Source organism: Nesoenas mayeri (assembly GCF_963082525.1).
Source record: "Nesoenas mayeri genome assembly, chromosome: 5".
NCBI lineage: Eukaryota > Metazoa > Chordata > Aves > Columbiformes > Columbidae > Nesoenas > Nesoenas mayeri.
The window spans coordinates 52,023,388-52,039,858 of NC_137548.1; the positions used below are offsets into that span (position 1 = coordinate 52,023,388).

The following is a 16,471-nucleotide window of genomic DNA, read 5'->3' on the forward strand; positions in this document are numbered from 1 at the left end:
ATGGACCACAGCATCTGAAGAATGTTAAAAAAATAAACAAGGGAAATCACACCCTGATTCCTTCTTTATTTTCCTAGAACTTCTTATGGTAAGGTGCCTATCAGATCATTTAAATAATCTCACTTCACCACCTGTAGAATGGAGGAAATTATCCAGCTAATGTATTTAGGCTGTAAGCTTTTGGCTGTCAAGGGCCTATTCATGCACTGTGCACGTAGCACTGTGATACCTTGCCCTTGTCAAGGTCCCTGGAGGCTGCTATAGTACGCCTGCTACCACTGACACAGATAATGGTTTAACCAGTGCCTTTTTGCACTGCCAGCTTGAATATTTTGGTCAGGAAAAGCCTCTGTCTTGACATTATACAATAGGCTTAAAGCTCAGACTAGAGGATCTTCTGAATGAAGAAGATTCATCTGAGATCTGGGTAGATTTAGTGCACAGATGGGTTTGAGACTGTTCCCCTTCTGGACAGGGAAGTTTGAAATTTGACATGAGTTCAAGCCCAGAAGCCTTCATCCATATCCGCAGACTTTAAGAAAGTTTTTCTTCAGGTCAAAACTTTTTAGCTTGGCAACCACTCTGCTGAGATCAGTGCCGAGGATGTAGACAGCGCTGTCTTGTTTTCCATCTGCCTGTCTGTCTCCATCTGTTGTTCCCTGCCTCAGAATTCAGACGTAAGCTCCTTAGGGGAGGAGACCTCTTTTTTCTGTTGAGCTCGTACAGCTTTGTGTCACAATGAGTCTTTCATCTGTGAGTTTAATATATATTGAGTGTATTTTTACCTAAAGCCATGATAAAGGAATTCCCCCTCTCCTTCCATTAGAGCATTTTAGCTTGCAGAAGTCTCTCCTTTGACTGTGCATATGCAGTGGTTCTGAGCATGTTTTGTTGTTTCAGAGATGACGTCATGAGATGATTGCCTGCGGTGGCTAGGAGATATTAGAAAGCAGCATTTTTACATCTTCCATAAAATGGCATTAAATTTGGCAAGCTCATGTGCAAACAGCAAGAAGAACCCTCTGGGAAGGGTTGTTAAATGCCTTCGTCACTTAAATGCATTTAAACATTGTGTTTAAATGAAGGCAGGAGGAGTGAGATTAGCTCCCACTGTGTATCTCCCTCCCCTGCATTGCACAGTAAAAAGCATACAGACTTCTCCTTGTCAAAACCAATCGCCCTCCCGTAACCCTCCTGTCACTTTAATGCAGATGAAAAGCAACAAAGCATTAATTAATTACCTTTAAAAAAGCACAGAAGACGTTGGCAGCAGCAAGCACACTTGTAATAATATTTCAGTGCAATTACATTTGAATCAGAATAGAAATTGGTTTCTTAGAATATTTTTTATATCTGGGATATCTCAGCGTGCTTCACAGCAATGGTTTTGATGTGGATTGATGTGGATTGAATGGCAGATGTGTAGATAAACAGCAACCATGAGAGCTCTCATACACCTTCAAATGTATATTAAGGTGCTACAGGGTTTCTCTTTCAGAAAAATGCTATGGATTCATTAGCTTCAAGGAGTTTGATCAGCAAGGATGGGCAGAAGTGATTTCTCTTTGACATCTTCTCTGAAGGAACCCAGAGGTTCTGTGACTAAAACACAAACCGGTGATCTTCCTTTCTTCCCTCTCTCCGACTCAAAAAATAAAGTGCTGTTGTCTGCTTTGCCATGGCCTTTCTGCATATCTCAGCCACAAAACAACAATGTGACCCATGAAGACAGAAAATGCAGCAGGAGAAGCAAGCATGAAAGAGGCTTGGACATCACTTAGCTGTATCATCTGCATCTTGTCTGAAATCATTAATGTCCTAACCCTCCATGTGGTGTATTTGAAATAACGGGTAGATATGCATCTCATAGGGTGGTTTCACCAAGCAAAGAAGGTACAGTACACTCCTTAGCAGATCCTTGCAGTACTGTGGACCTGATAAGTAGCCATACTAAATCCCCATCCTTTGGAAACTGTGCAGAATAGGCTCTTCTTATGTTCTGCGTTTGTACCTCAGCTTGCAAAGAAACGGGGTGAGGGGGGAGGGGGATGTCCAGGCTACTAGGGGAACACCCATAATATATGTCTTATTTCCTTTAGTTAAGCTGGTCAGGGGAGATGGTAGAATGTCAGGAATACTCCACCTTTCTCTTAATAGTGCAGGGATGAAAGGGCTACCTAATACAAGGGGAATTGTGACAAAAGGGAATTATTGTCACAGAGCTGAGGCCACAGCTGGAAGCTGTACAAGTCTGCCCAGGCCTGTGGGTATGTGTACTGCGGGGTACTGGTGCTCCCAGCACCTGGGCTGGTTAGAAGACAGCTAAATATGCAAGTACCATCTGCACCTCTGACTGCAGTGTTGATGCAGTCTTGGTTTTAAAGGAGGCTGTTTGTCTCTCTTACTGATCCCCCCAGCCTCCTGTCATGCTTTCCTAAGCTGCATTCCCTTGTTTCTTTGTTTTCAAGAAAAGCCCTGTCTCACTTAAAAAATGATCTCATGTAGAGCTGACCTCAGATCTTCCTGGTTTCCCAAGCACGGAGCTGTTGTTCCGTAGCACAGAGGCCTCCAATTCCTTGCTTTCTGTGGCAAACACCTACTTTCTATCTTTGGGATTTTGTTGTTTGTCCATTCTTCTTTTTTTCTTTTTTCTTTTTTTCCTCTCTGATTCTCTCTATTCCAGAATTGAAGTGGAAAGTGATAGGAGCAGGACAGCTGTTTCTGTTCTTCCTGACCAGTTTAATGGGTCTGTGATATCATCTTATAGCTGTTAACACTGGAGTTTCCTTCCAGCTCTCCCCTGTCTCTCACCTGCATTGTGCATGTTGTTCTGCATGTTCAAAGGTGCTCCATAAGGAGGAGTATGAGAAATATTGTCCACATAATAATTAATCCCTGGGAATCTATGAAGAGTTCTTTTCTACTGATGATGCTTATAAAAAAAAAGTTTAGGAATGTTCTACTGTAAGTATGTCATATGAACAGTTTGTTCTCTCCACTGTTATGAGTTTCTCTTGGTGAAATGGTGTTACTTTCTCCCGTGCTTGTGGAAAACATGGTCATCATGAAACATTTGACGGGATCTGCCTTCAGTAGGTGGACAAGGCCACCATTCAGCTTTGATCAGTCCTTCACTAAATAGTAAAATGCTCTTGTATAACAGGAAGGAATGAAGTAAAAGAAATTTGCAGTGTAGTGTTCAGGTGCTGGAACAATAAATGGTACTATTTTGACATTAAAAACATATTCTACTTGGTCTTTAGATTTTAATGGTACATGTGAAGCCAATCAAGAATGGGTCTTGGCAGAAGATCATATGACACATGCACAATTTATTTTTTCACATTATCTGTTTGAACCTGTCTATTTTCCTTCTCTCTTTTTTTTTTTTTTCCCCCAAAACAAAACTAGAAATGAATTTTAGGTGTAAAGACTCAGGTATTATGCACCTACAGAAAGGAGCGGTTTGTTAGCTTCAGTTCAGTTATAGAGGGGAAGGGCTTAGAAGGGCAAAAATGTAAATTGTCGCAATGCTTGTCTGTGAAGCCTTGAATTTATGCATTTTCCTGGGATTTGCTCCTGACTGATTCCTTGTGTCTGGAATTGTAGTCTCATTTCTGGTGGGGTGGGCGAGGATGAGCATACTCCTTATGCAGCATAAAGTTCCTGTTATTTGCATAGATCCAACTCTGGAATGTTGACAACTTGAGTAAGCCTTGATAAGGATGTCTTGTGGAGTTACCTTTTTGTTTTACAGCACTAAATCCTTGTTTTCTTTTTCTTTACAGCTAGAACATATTCAGAAACACATATGGTATATGTAAGTAACACTTTTTTAATTCACTTTTTGTTATTGATTCTGTTACGGGATCTTACATTCTAGTGATCTCTGAAGAGAGAGACTAGAATTTGAACGCAGCCTTCACAGAGATGGAGAAAGGGCCAGAGGACAGGAAGGCATCTAATTTTTGTATATATATATACAGTGGCTAACGATTGTTTGAAATAAGACATTCAGTCCAGCAACTTGCTGTGTTAGAAAGATACCTGCAAGTGATCAGCAAAAAAAACCCCAACTAACAGCAATATTTAGTTTGCAATCCAAGTGCTACAGACAATCCCTTGTAAAACCTTCTTGACAAGAAAGCTTTTATTTGTTCCTTCTTGGCATCTTGGCTTTTCTCTGAAGTAGAAACAAAAACGATTATATTGATAAGTAAGCACCTGTGAATAAGAGCTTTTCTGTCTCATAATCCCTGCTCCTTCTTTGCAGCAAGCTAAGAGGCTGCTTCTGACCTTGTAACCTGTTATGTGAGAGTAGTTCTGTGACTTGATTAAAAGCAGCAGTCTTGACAGTGAAACAGGAGGTCTGTGAGCAAAGTACGCACCTGTCTAGTACTTTGGGTATAAGGAAGATGGATGGCTTTTAAAAATGACCTTGCACTTTGTGTAGTATTTCAAGAAACCTAAGTAAATAACATTTTTTTAAAATACTGATGATAACCTAATCAAACTAATTAAACAAAGAAATGATGCTTTGATACATGCTTCAGGGAGTCAGCATACATATAGGTTCCCCAGGTGGGTGATAAGGAAAGTCCCGCTTTCATAATCCTATCATTGCTCTTGGGAAATACTTGAGTATTAAATGAACTGATATTTAAGCCTGTCACCAGGAAAAACAAACAAACCAACCACGCAAACCACTTTGTTTTGTTTTCTCTAATTCTGTCTTATGGGTGGTGTTCACCTCTGGATTTATCTGACTTCGGTAGGACCTGAGGGTGTTCAACAGTTTGTTGAATAAGATGTTTTTCTCTTAGTTCACCGGAAATGGTGGCAGCACTCTGCCCATGGCTTTTTCATGCTCTCTATAGTTATCACTTGACATGGCACCTTTTTAAAGCAAAGAAGGACCAGAGTGTTTTTTGCTGCAGGTATTGTTTTTTTTGAAACTCTCTTGGATAAATGTAGAAGGGGGAAGTCTCTTACTGTAATCTCTAAAATACCCCTTTTATAATGTCTTACTAGCAATTCCAGAAGTAAATGCTGTTTAGAGCAGACTGGATAGTTGATCCCCTCTGTTTCTTCATGGAGTGAAATCAGCTGACTTTCTCTGTGCTTTGATCATAACTAGAATAGGAATTAAAATGAAATGTCATTGATCACTTATTATTATACCTCTCCTCAAGATTTTTGCCTGGAAGTTTTCACCTGTTGGAAGACTGTTGTCTCAGGGTCACATGTACAATTAGGCACCTGTTATTTAATGGCTTTATTCTATATTTAGAATTGGAAGATTTTTGTTCTTTGCAGACATAAGCGTTTGAACATTTTCATGTCCTTTCAATGAAAGTCAGACTCTCTGATCATTGACACAGTAAACCTGTTTTTACTCTACTGGAAATGGTATCTGAGGCTGTTTTCAGATGTAGAAACTGAGCTTTGCAAAAGCAGGTCTGCCTTAGATTCCCAGTGTAGTCAACGCAGAGAGACAAAGGCTCTTCCAGAAGTCTGTTCAGATGGCCTAAAATGAAGTTTCTGCTCAAAATAGATTTTTTAATGAGTCTCTGTCTCTCATTCCCTCTATACTGGCTATGGATTGACCTAAGGTGGTTAGCCTCCTTTGGCTAAATTTAGTCTGTGAATAACCCTGCCACTTCCAAAAATCAACTGCTTTCATCCGGTAATGTTTCACAGCCTCTTCGCATTCATTTTGCCTGGAATTATTGATGCTGACAGAGAAGGAAGGGTTGTAAGTGTTTTACTCTATGGCTGTTTTGCTCACATCTTCCATTTCTTGTTTATTTCATGTAACACTGCTATTCTACGTAAAACTTCATTCTTTGTTATATATAGGTTACTGACCTGTCATTTGTACTCAGAAGATATAAGTGGTTTCACTTAATTCTTCAAATAAATATTAAGGCCTACTGCAGAACTGAAGAAAAGATTTAATTGCATAGTAGGCAGACAGGGAAAGGTCTTGAAAGTTGAAATCATGATTCACAGGCCTAAAAAAGGAAAGAAGAAACCAAAGAGAAACCTTTCATCAACAACCTCCAGTTCTTTTTGCTCTCCCACACAAACAAATTTAGTGAAGGTTTTTAAGCCTATTTTATTGAAATAATTTATTTTTGCCTCCAGCGCAAATAAACAGCAGTTATTTTCACATTTTTTAATAAAGCAAGAGGGCAAATAAAATTACCTATTATGGTAAATACATAACTCCTATTACACTGAGTATTTGCCCTAGTTGCGAAGATACAAAAATTGCTATTCTCAGGAAAAGTGTAACTGTACCAGTTCGGCTTTGCTTTGCGCTGATGTAAATGTGCATCTTGGTGAGATTCACCATAGAATTTCACAGAGAGAATGAAAAAGTCCACTTTGGTCTGGAATCACAGCCGTTGTACGCACCGATCCTCACAAAAGAGGATGGGGTTTAAAGCAGCAATTACATTCATGTGAGCCTTTAAAAAATATACGTGATTTGCAGTATTCATGGTGTGACATTGTTTGATGTCTGTGTGGGCTGAAATGCAACAAATTTGTCACTCTCTGCTAGACTGAGAATGGAACAGGGAATACAGTCATGCCAATCACAGCCCAGACCCGGTGATTTTCATTTCCTGAAGCACTGAATTGCGTTGCCAAATGACAAGGCACCTCTTTGCAGATTTTGCTTGTACCTGATGAGGAGGTGTGAAAATTCCTGACTATGTTTGAGGCTGACCAGGTGCAGGACATAAGGAAAACCCACTTTTCAGTGCAGAGAACGTGGCAAGCTGTGCTCTGTAGAAACGGTTCCCACACTGAATGACGTAAAAGAAGCTTGCAGGTGATATCCTGCTGAAGACTAGGGTGACTAGTAGGAAACTGAGATTTTGTGGAAATTTTCAACAGCAATAATTTGTTTTAATCTCTTTAAATTATCTTAAGAGCAGCTTCTTGTAACATAATTAATGACTAATTAAGTCAATACATTCAAAAAGTGAACTCCAGATCATTAAAAAAACAAAAAAGCCTCAGCTGCTGTTCAAAGGTCTATCCTGCAAGAATTTATCTTAATGACAGGGTCATCACTGGCTTTAATTGTGCAAAGTTATGATTTAATCATTGCCTATTACTTACTGAGAGCTAGATCCTGATCCTAAGAGGCAGAAGTAGCTACCTCTTAGAGACAGGGCACGCAAGGAATAAGATATTTCTGTACTTGAACAAGGATTTTTGAATCTAGCCTTTTGGTTCAGGACCATGGTGTCATTGCAGAAGACATAGACCCTACTGCAAGATTCCAAGGACATGTCAGAACCTGTGTTTTAGTGGTTCAAAACATAAGAACAAATCCCAAGGAGCAGATTCTGTCTCTGTCCTGTATATCATGCTTCCAGTCCCCTAAACTGAATGAAACTGAGCAGGGTGTATGTGAGTACTCAGTGTAAGCAAAGTGGCATCTGATCCTTGTTGTTATGACCCATGTAACACACACCAGATTCTGACTCCATGACATGTAATCAAGAAGGGCGGAGCACATTTTGCTGCCTGAAAAGAAAATAAAATGAAAATTTACGAGTCTTTCTGCAAGTGATGTCACGCAAATATGGGAAACAGAGCAGATGCCTCACAACTGCGTTTCAACTTGCTTAAAGATAAATTGCAAGTAGCACCCAGCAATCTCGTGTGGTTGAGGTGTAGCATGTAACCATCCTGCCCCAGCATCATAGCCCTGGCTGCGATGGCTTAGTGTTGCCTTCTTAGGTTGGAGGAGATAATCTGCATTGGCTCTCTTATTAGTACACTGCCTGAGACCTTGAGCTCATGTGTATGATCCTACCAGATTTGCTCTCTAACCTACCTGAGAAAAAAATAAACACATTTGAACTGGAGCTCCTTTTCTGTGTAGATGCTTGGATAGCTCACACCTGAGCCCACAGCATTTTAAGCTGTGTGAGTATGTTCACAAGCTGTGTTCTCCATATTTCAGTCAGCATCCAAAGGTAGAATCTCTTGCCCAAACACAGCCCCATAAACGCTGATATCTGATACAGTTTAAATATTCCCAGATCCTGTTGCCTACCCTGAGAGTCTGGACCAACAATTACACGTTTACATCACATCAAGAAAAGGAAGGACCTCACCTACAGAGTAGGAAAACCTCAACATCACATAAAGCGTCCATTGAGAAATAGCTAGAATTCAGAACAGACAGGTTCTCCAGCCAAAATACCACCCCCATCAAATCCACCTCTTCGGGTGGACAGAGTTTACATAAGTTGCTCACTGCCTGCCTAAACAAACTCAAAGGATATTCAGGGTACCTGCAAAAGATATACTTCAGCCAGTTATAGATATCCTGACACCTTGACCTATTCCTTATAGTCAGGGCCTTTAACTGCAATGAATAATCAATACTTCCTGAGTCTAGTGAATGGGATGAGATAATTATGCACAAGCCTGTGTTAACTACTTTTAAAAGAGTAATATGCTCTACCACTTGCTAATTGTGTGTTCCCAGGTCTGCCACTGACCTTGGGCATCACACTTGGGCCACAGTTTTCAAATTTGCATGGCTGAGGAGAAGCAGAGGTTGTGTATTTGGTGTAAATAAACAGCCTGGTTTCCCCAAAAACCCTTTAAAGTGTGTCAAGTGTGGACCTGAACACTGAGGTCTCTTAATCACATTAGAGGCTTTGCTGCTGCAATGCCAGGTGTAATAAGAATTTATGAAGAACAGAGACAATTTGTTTGCAGCTACTTCTTTGAAAGAGAATCATTCAGCTTGCACTTTTAAGCCTGATAGCCTGAGTTCTGACCTGCTGATGAGACAGTATCTCTAAAACTGCCTAGTGTTTTATAAATATTTGGCATTAGGACACTGAACAGCTGCTTAAATTATGAGGGCACTGGTAAGTGAAGTTCCTACTGCCTTTCTGACTGAATGTAGACATTTCTCATTAAAGACTCAAATCCACAAGGTGCTGGTCACTCTTAGCCTTCATGATGGTTTCTTCCGAAAAGAATATCTGCCTAGCTGCGAGGTCTGGTCTCTCAGCGGGAATTTAACAAGCTATTTCCATCTGTTGCTGCGGGCTGTGTTTCAGAGTATGGGTTCATTTGTGACTCATGTTTCTTTTCTCTCCTTCTTTCCCTGCCCCCTTTCTCTCTCTCATCTTCTTTCCTCTGCAGAGGGGGTAAGAATGAGCCAGAACCAGAGCAACCCATCCCTCGAAAGGTGCAGATTCGTTCTCTCCCTTCCTTGGAGGATATTGATCCAGATGTGTTAGATAGCATGCACTCGTTAGGCTGCTTCCGTGACCGAAACAAACTCTTACAGGACTTGTTGTCAGAAGAGTAAGCACTTGCTCAGTCTTAATATCAGTTGGGTGTCCATGGGCTGGGATGCGTACAAACCTGGGGAGAGGTAGAGATCACTTTAACATGTATTTCGCTGTGAAGGACCAGTAGCAACTTCTCACCCTCTGGCTGCTTGTTTGCTGGTGAGGTATTGGAAGCAAGCACTGAGCCTTGCTTGCACCGTGTAGCAGAAGCTCACAGAGTGACCAGCAACAGAGACATGGTGATGTCTCTTCCCTTGCTGCCAGGCAAGGTCACTTCATGAAGAGATGGGCCATGCAGTACGAATGGGGAGGTATCATTACTCTTTATTTGTGTTGGATATGCCTTTGTTGGCAAAATTTTATTTATTTCAAGCTTATGCCTGAGAGCTGGTGTATTTCATGAGGTGCTGAGAGAGGCACATTGTGGTAAGAATACTTAGAGGCTCAGGAGACCTGTCTTGCTGCCACTCTTGGTTTGAACTTCCTGTGGACACGTTATCTCATCTGTCCTGTGCCTCTGTTCTGTGTGTATAACATGGGAATCTTATTTCCTTTTCTCACTAGCTGCTTTGTGGGTTGTGTATCTAGGTGGCAGATACATGACCATTTCCAGCTTATTTAGAATAACTAACTGTTTGTTTGATAACAAATGATGTTGATTTTTTTTCTCATAAAAGTTAAAGATTTTTCTTCTTTTTTTCAGAGAAAACCAAGAGAAAATGATTTATTTTCTTCTGCTTGACCGGAAGGAGAGGTATCCTAGTCACGAAGATGAGGATCTCCCCCCTAGAAATGAAATAGGTACTACAGATATGACCTCTGTCACCATGAACCCATCTCAACTAGTTCCTCTTCAACTTCTTTTTTTTTTTTTAAATGTGTACCCAACCGCTAGCATCACTGTTACCTTCCCACTGAAATGGTGTACAGCATTGGTGAGAATCCTCAGCCTGAGGCAGGCAGATTCATGGTTGAACTCAAAGGCTTCATTTTTTAGGACATATCTGTCTCACAGTGCAGAAACATCCAAGTTGGTCTTGAACCAGGTATTAAAAAAGCTGGATCTATGCAAACAGATGAGATTTAACAGCAGTACAGTCTAGTGGCAGAATTTTCTAATTACTAATCTACATGCAGTGTTGCCAAAATGCTGCTGCTGGACTTCAGCCAATAAGACTGTGTAGCATTGCATCCATGTGGAGTTATATATGTACAGATTCTCTTTTCTATAGGTAAATATATACACACTGAAGTATGAGTAATATAATATTACATACCCATTTATAGTACATACATCAAACTCCCATGTTTTTAGACTATCGTAGAAAGATTTCTAAACCTTAATATGTAGTGAGACTATTGTTCCTAAGAATTGTCCTTTAGTGTTTTAGGGTACTGCTGACCACCAAGGACTTCACTAATCTAGACAACAGGAAAAATGCTTCTCTGAGGCGCTAACTATATAAATGACCCTTGCTGTGCAGAGTGACAAAAGTTTAACTAATAAACTATTAATCACTTCTGTTTATGACATGAAATTGCATTTTTACATTGTAGTGTTGTGATTTTTAGGTATTGTATTTCAGCACTTTACAAGGCTAGAAGCAAAGGACTCTTTATTTTCACTGGAAAGCCTGGAATCTCCCAAGCCTACAGGGCAGTGGTACAGTGAACTATGTTTGTTAGTACTCCATTGAATTATTACCTTATCTAAGTTGAAGGGACCAGAACCCATAATTTTGCAGGGAAATCTCTTCTGTGGGAGAAGAGATGGAAATTCTTAGCCAACACAGCAATTTTTAAACTCCTAGCTGGATGAAGCTACAGAGAGCATATTAGCAAGGATCCTGATGAAGACGGGTAGTTGTGCCCAGTGCAAGTCCTGTGGTCAGAAGTCCCTTTCTCAGTGCAGTTTGTTATCTAGCACTTTAGCAAATGGCTTTTGACTCAAATAGATTATCCAGCAATGTAAGGACACCATCATCTTGTTTTAGAAATACTTTTGTCATAAGAAGCAAATCAAGGTAACTCTAGAATCTTCATATTCAGCATGTGAGTGAATATGTAGCTATGCCATAAATGCATCATATATCTCTTTTCCACATGCCAAAATATTTCCATGGCTTGGAATGAAATATTATGCTCTACTATTGTATTTTTTGTACAAGGAGGGAAAATGTTCCCCAACGGGAAAACACTACTCTGAATGCATCGTTGTGCCTCACTGGCACATTTTAGACTCTTTGAGGATTATTCTTTGAGTGTTTGTATGTTGTGTTTCCTCTTCCACAGAGGGTTTCTAGCTCTTCTGTTCCCAGCAGTATCTCTGAGAACATGGGGCAAGGTTTAATTAAGAGCAGTCATGCTTCTGATTAATATCTCATCATTAGCTATTAACAATGGCTTTGCACAAAGAAAGAAGAGCAGAGAAAAAGTAACAGATTTAATAATAGCAGCTTGAAGAAACCACATTCATGAGAGCTGTGCATTGCCTGAGCTCTTCAAAAAATGAAAAGGTGCATCTCAGAGTATTTTGCTTTTTCCTCCTTCTTTGCATATTAGGTCTCAGAATGGATGGATGTCAGTAAAAACACTGCCAGCTCAGACTAGCGCTCTCCTCTGGCATCCCTTGTTCCCGCTATAGAAAGCTTTCTCAAAGGGCTAGGGAAGGGCCACCTTAGCCGTCCGTATTTTGAGTCCAGCTCCATTTTCTTTACCTGACAACATTTCTCAGTGAAATGAATTAATGTCAACTAATGTCTCCTTGAGGAAATGGCTTTTGTGGGGTGGAGTTTCTTAATAAACCAGAGAACAAGAGATTGGGCCAGAAGTTGAACCTTTATTTCCCACCTTCCAGATCAATGCCTTTATAATTGGATCATTACCTGTAAGATTCTCTGTTCCTCTGTAAAAATCCTTGGGAATGGCTTCACTTTTCTGATGTGAAATAAAAGGAAAATGTATCCTCCAAACTATCACAGATCCAAACTAGGATTTGACTTTTTTTCCCCATGTGATATATTTCCAGAGAGTCAAGAAGAGAAGGACAAATACTAGATGTTTTCCTGGTTTTAATTGCTGTACTTCTGCAAAATCTTCTGCTGCTTTTCTATGATATCACTTTAGACTTTATGGCAGAATGGCTGTCTATTTAACAATTTCTTTAGAATTTTTAGACTTGACAGACTCAGTGCCCTGACGTTTCTTACTCAGACTCCTCTAAAAAATATGTACAATACTTGCTACCATCAACCATGTATAGTGTAGGAATGTAGCCAGTCTTAAAGAGGAATCAAATACTTTTATTAGAACCTAAACCACATTCATGCAGGCTTCTGGATGTATTTTTCATTGAACCTTTGTGAACTGCAGGTGTGTTTCACCATCTGCCCTTTTTGCTTAGTCTCTCTCTTTGACAGTTTAAAATATAGATCGGAAATCAATATCTTCCAGCATCTTGAGCAGCAAGGTCTGATATAAAAGAACCATTTAGCTTGTTAGTAATATACTTCTCCTCCTTAATTGTTCTGTTGATTCCCTCATGGCCCCTCTGGCTACTGTCCTTCTCTCAAGCTTTCTGATGGCTGTACAATACACTGTTATTCAAGTCTTTAGCTAAATACTCTTCAATTTTCTTCTTCCCTCTTTTTTAATGTCCACCTTGTATTTTACGTGTCACTTTTGTAAGTGTCACTCAGCTGAATTTCCATTTGCTAAAGTCTTCTGGTTTGAATATGCTTGGATCAAATTGCCTTTTAAAATATCTGTTCATTAAATGTTTTTCTTGCCTTTTTCCATCTTTCTTACTTAGACTCTATTATTAACTAACATTGATGCAGTCTGAGCTTACTCATCTCCATTCTTTTGACATTAACTGCTTTCTTCATCTTCCTTCTTCCTTTTTTTTTCCTTTTTTTTTTTTTTAAACAGCACTCTTCTACTTTCCTGATGTCTGATATCCCTCTGCAAAACTTGCATCAGCTCTCTGTTATTGATAGCAAAAGTAATTATATTGTCATTATGCATGTTCCTTGTCTCTGGTCACACTTCTGATACTGTCAGTCATCCTATGGGATGAGTCCTTTCTCATTCTTTGAACTTCTTTGAAGAAGTAGGAGTTTGAAATGTCTAAATGTTGTCCCAGCTTACTTTTGAACCACTTATACATGTGCAAATGAAGTCACCCGATATAGCTGCTTTATTAGGTTTATCTCCCTTTGCATTTCTCTTAACTTCATGCATTATACATTTTTCTCAATCTGGAGGTCATTATCCCTACTGGTATCTTTTTATTACTGAATGTAGTTTGAAATTGAGTGAAATACAACAGCTTTTTTCCAATTAATTTTTAACAGGAAAACTGTTGCTCTTAATACAAAGAATATTTGGGTTATACAGTAATGGGTTCAGTTACTATCACTAGCTCATTTGCATTTGAGGCATCTTTGCTTATGCTCATTGCTTCAAGAATAAGCCCTGCCTTAAAGTTATCTTGTTCTAAAAAAACATTATATAAGAGAGAGAAGAAACAAGCAAGTAGATAGGGGGTGTGAAGAGGGCAGGATAATAAAAATAATATAATCAGAATAGGCAATAGAGGTAGAATTGTCAAATGCAATATTACTGGTTTTGCAAAGGAAGCCTTAAGGGCTGGGCACTATGAGGTTCTTTCTAACTCCAGAGGTGAAAGGTGCCTTTTTTTACAGGTGCTCGCTCTCCTCTAAAATTAAAAATTTGTCTATAAATAGAGGCAGGGAACTGAAATAGCCCAACCAAAGAAAAGAAAATCCTTCTGTGTTTTCCTTCCTTCCTACCTCCCTCCCTCTCTTCCTCCTTTCCTCCCTCCCTTCTTTCCTTCCTCCCTTCCTCCCTCCCTTCCTCCCTTCCTCTGTTTGGATGCCATGAGAAATATGAGTAATAAAACTTCTCAGCAGGTCTGCAGTTGGTTTACTGCTTCACCATGGAGGTGTGTATGGTTTGACAGATCACCTAGGAGCACTTTCTTCAAAGTGGTTTGGTATCTAAAGACCAACGATTAAAGAGCAATTCAGATGCTCCTCAGAACCTCAGTAAATGTTCGTCAGCACCTTTAGGAATGAATTGCCTTTAAATATCTCATTCCTGTACCTCAGTTTTCTCTCTGCAAAGTGAAAGTAGCACTTCGATACCTCATAGGAATGCTACACAATAAAAAGTGTAAAGCACTTCAGTTACTATATCTGTAAAAACTGTACAATGACCTCTGAGATAAATTTTAGTAGTTCTCATCGGAAACTCAGGTAGACTAGTATGTTTAATTTGTAATGCTGTAGGAGTAAAAATAAAAAGCAGCAGGGAAAACCTGAAGTCTAATCTGAAAGATGCAAAAAAAAGGGTATGTTTTTAGAGGAGAATGCAATTCTGAGTTCAGAGTGTACTCGTGTCTGTGTGACACATTTAATCTAGCTACTAGGGACATCAAATGCAAACTCTACCAACCTGGGTACATACACAGGATCCCTAGATGGCTTATGCTCTGGCTAACTACTTGTGCTATAGCCCATGCTGTCATCTTGTTGTTATTGTTACCAGCTTTGTAAGGTAATTTCTGCAAGCTGTGCTGTAGTTGTGCGTTTATTTTACAGTGCTGTAATAGCAGTGCTCCTTCTCTCTGTAGATAGATTGCAACTTATGTCTTAATTTTTGCAAATTCAGAAGAAGGGAAAGACTGCAAATGATCATCTCCATCACAAAGATACCTGTCTCTATAGGGGAGGTGTGATTGAGGTTGTTGAGAAAGGATTTAACCAGCCTGTGTGAGGTAAGTCACAGCCAGATTCATCTGACAGCATTTTCTTTTCATAAAGATCCCCCCAGGAAGCGTGTGGACTCCCCAATGCTGAACAGGCATGGGAAGCGGCGGCCAGAAAGGAAGTCGATGGAGGTTCTCAGTGTGACAGATGGCGGCTCCCCAGTCCCTGCTCGCAGAGCTATTGAAATGGCACAACATGGACAGAGGTGGGTCTCTCCTTTACCCAGGAGTCCTGCCTGTCTGGGTTTGCTACCCCCTTTTATGTTATACACACAGAGTTTTTTTATTCACACCAGTACTTCTTACAACTTCCAAGCACATTTGCAACATAATCTGGCAGCCAGAAGGGCTTATGCACACAGAAGTCCTGCCAGAGGCTTAAGGGTTCTGTTCGCTTGTACCTCAAGAAACCACCACATCCTCTGGGAAAAATTCATCTCAGCTCTTTTAAATTGTCAAGAACACAAGCATTCAGTCTAAGATTGTGATAGAGCCAGTCACTCTAGGCAATGGGGAGAGGCGAGGGCTTTGGAAGGACTCAGATGCATATGTCTTCTGTTCCAACAATTGTAGATGGGTTAAAGTACCCTCTGGTTGTTCCTCTCTGTCTCCATAGCATACCCCAGGAATCTAGGTGACTGTCTTGGATTAGGTGCCTAGCTTTTGGGTACCCGAAGTTAAATGAGATGAACCACACCCTCCATGTCATCAGAACAGCTCAAATTTGGAAGGCCCTGTCCAGGCATCTGAAGATGCCTCTAAAATGTGCTATCAGATCCAGCATGCATCTGACCCACAAAAATTACCACGTGCCTATAAAGTGATGGAATATGTATAACTTTGGCTCTTTTCTATCAAAGAAAGCATCAGTCTTGTGGAGAAACAGCAGAGGAAAATGATGTCTCCTCAAGGCAGGTTCTTGGAGAGTAAATTGTGGAAGTTCACTTATGTGAACCATGGCAGTTGCTTCCTCAGTCCCTATGACTAGCCTATGGGAAGCACGTGCGTTTGGATTCATACTTGCATAGATCAATCAGTATAAAAGAACGCTTCCCATATATGTATGCTGATGATGCTGTAACTTCTGTTTCAGCTTTATGACAAGACCTTTTTTTGTTCAGCTGTTAAGATCTGTTCAAAAGGAGTCTGTGTGCCCAGAAACTCCCTTTGCTGACTGAGAACTGGGTGAAAACTGTGAAATTATTTCATGTCCAAAGGCCTCTAGAATTGCTGGGAAGTTTTGCTGGCAACTGTTACAGTTCTGTCTACAGTGAGGAAAAAGTGGTGATTTCCAGAACCTGCTAGGACTTGTTTCAGACTGGATATGTGCCCTTGAGAT

General features: G+C 40.1%; 1 protein-coding gene across 2 annotated transcripts in view; it reads left to right on the top strand.

The window, feature by feature from the left end:
- Positions 1-16,471, top strand: part of BRSK2 (BR serine/threonine kinase 2) — a 313,267-nt gene that overhangs the window by 250,048 nt on the left and 46,748 nt on the right. For both annotated transcript variants that reach the window (XM_080346138.1, XM_080346139.1), the window contains exons 9-12: positions 3,789-3,820; positions 9,190-9,354; positions 10,045-10,142; positions 15,188-15,338. In XM_080346138.1, the coding sequence (XP_080202264.1) occupies positions 3,789-3,820; positions 9,190-9,354; positions 10,045-10,142; positions 15,188-15,338 (446 nt within the window). The remainder of the gene's footprint in view (positions 1-3,788; positions 3,821-9,189; positions 9,355-10,044; positions 10,143-15,187; positions 15,339-16,471) is intronic.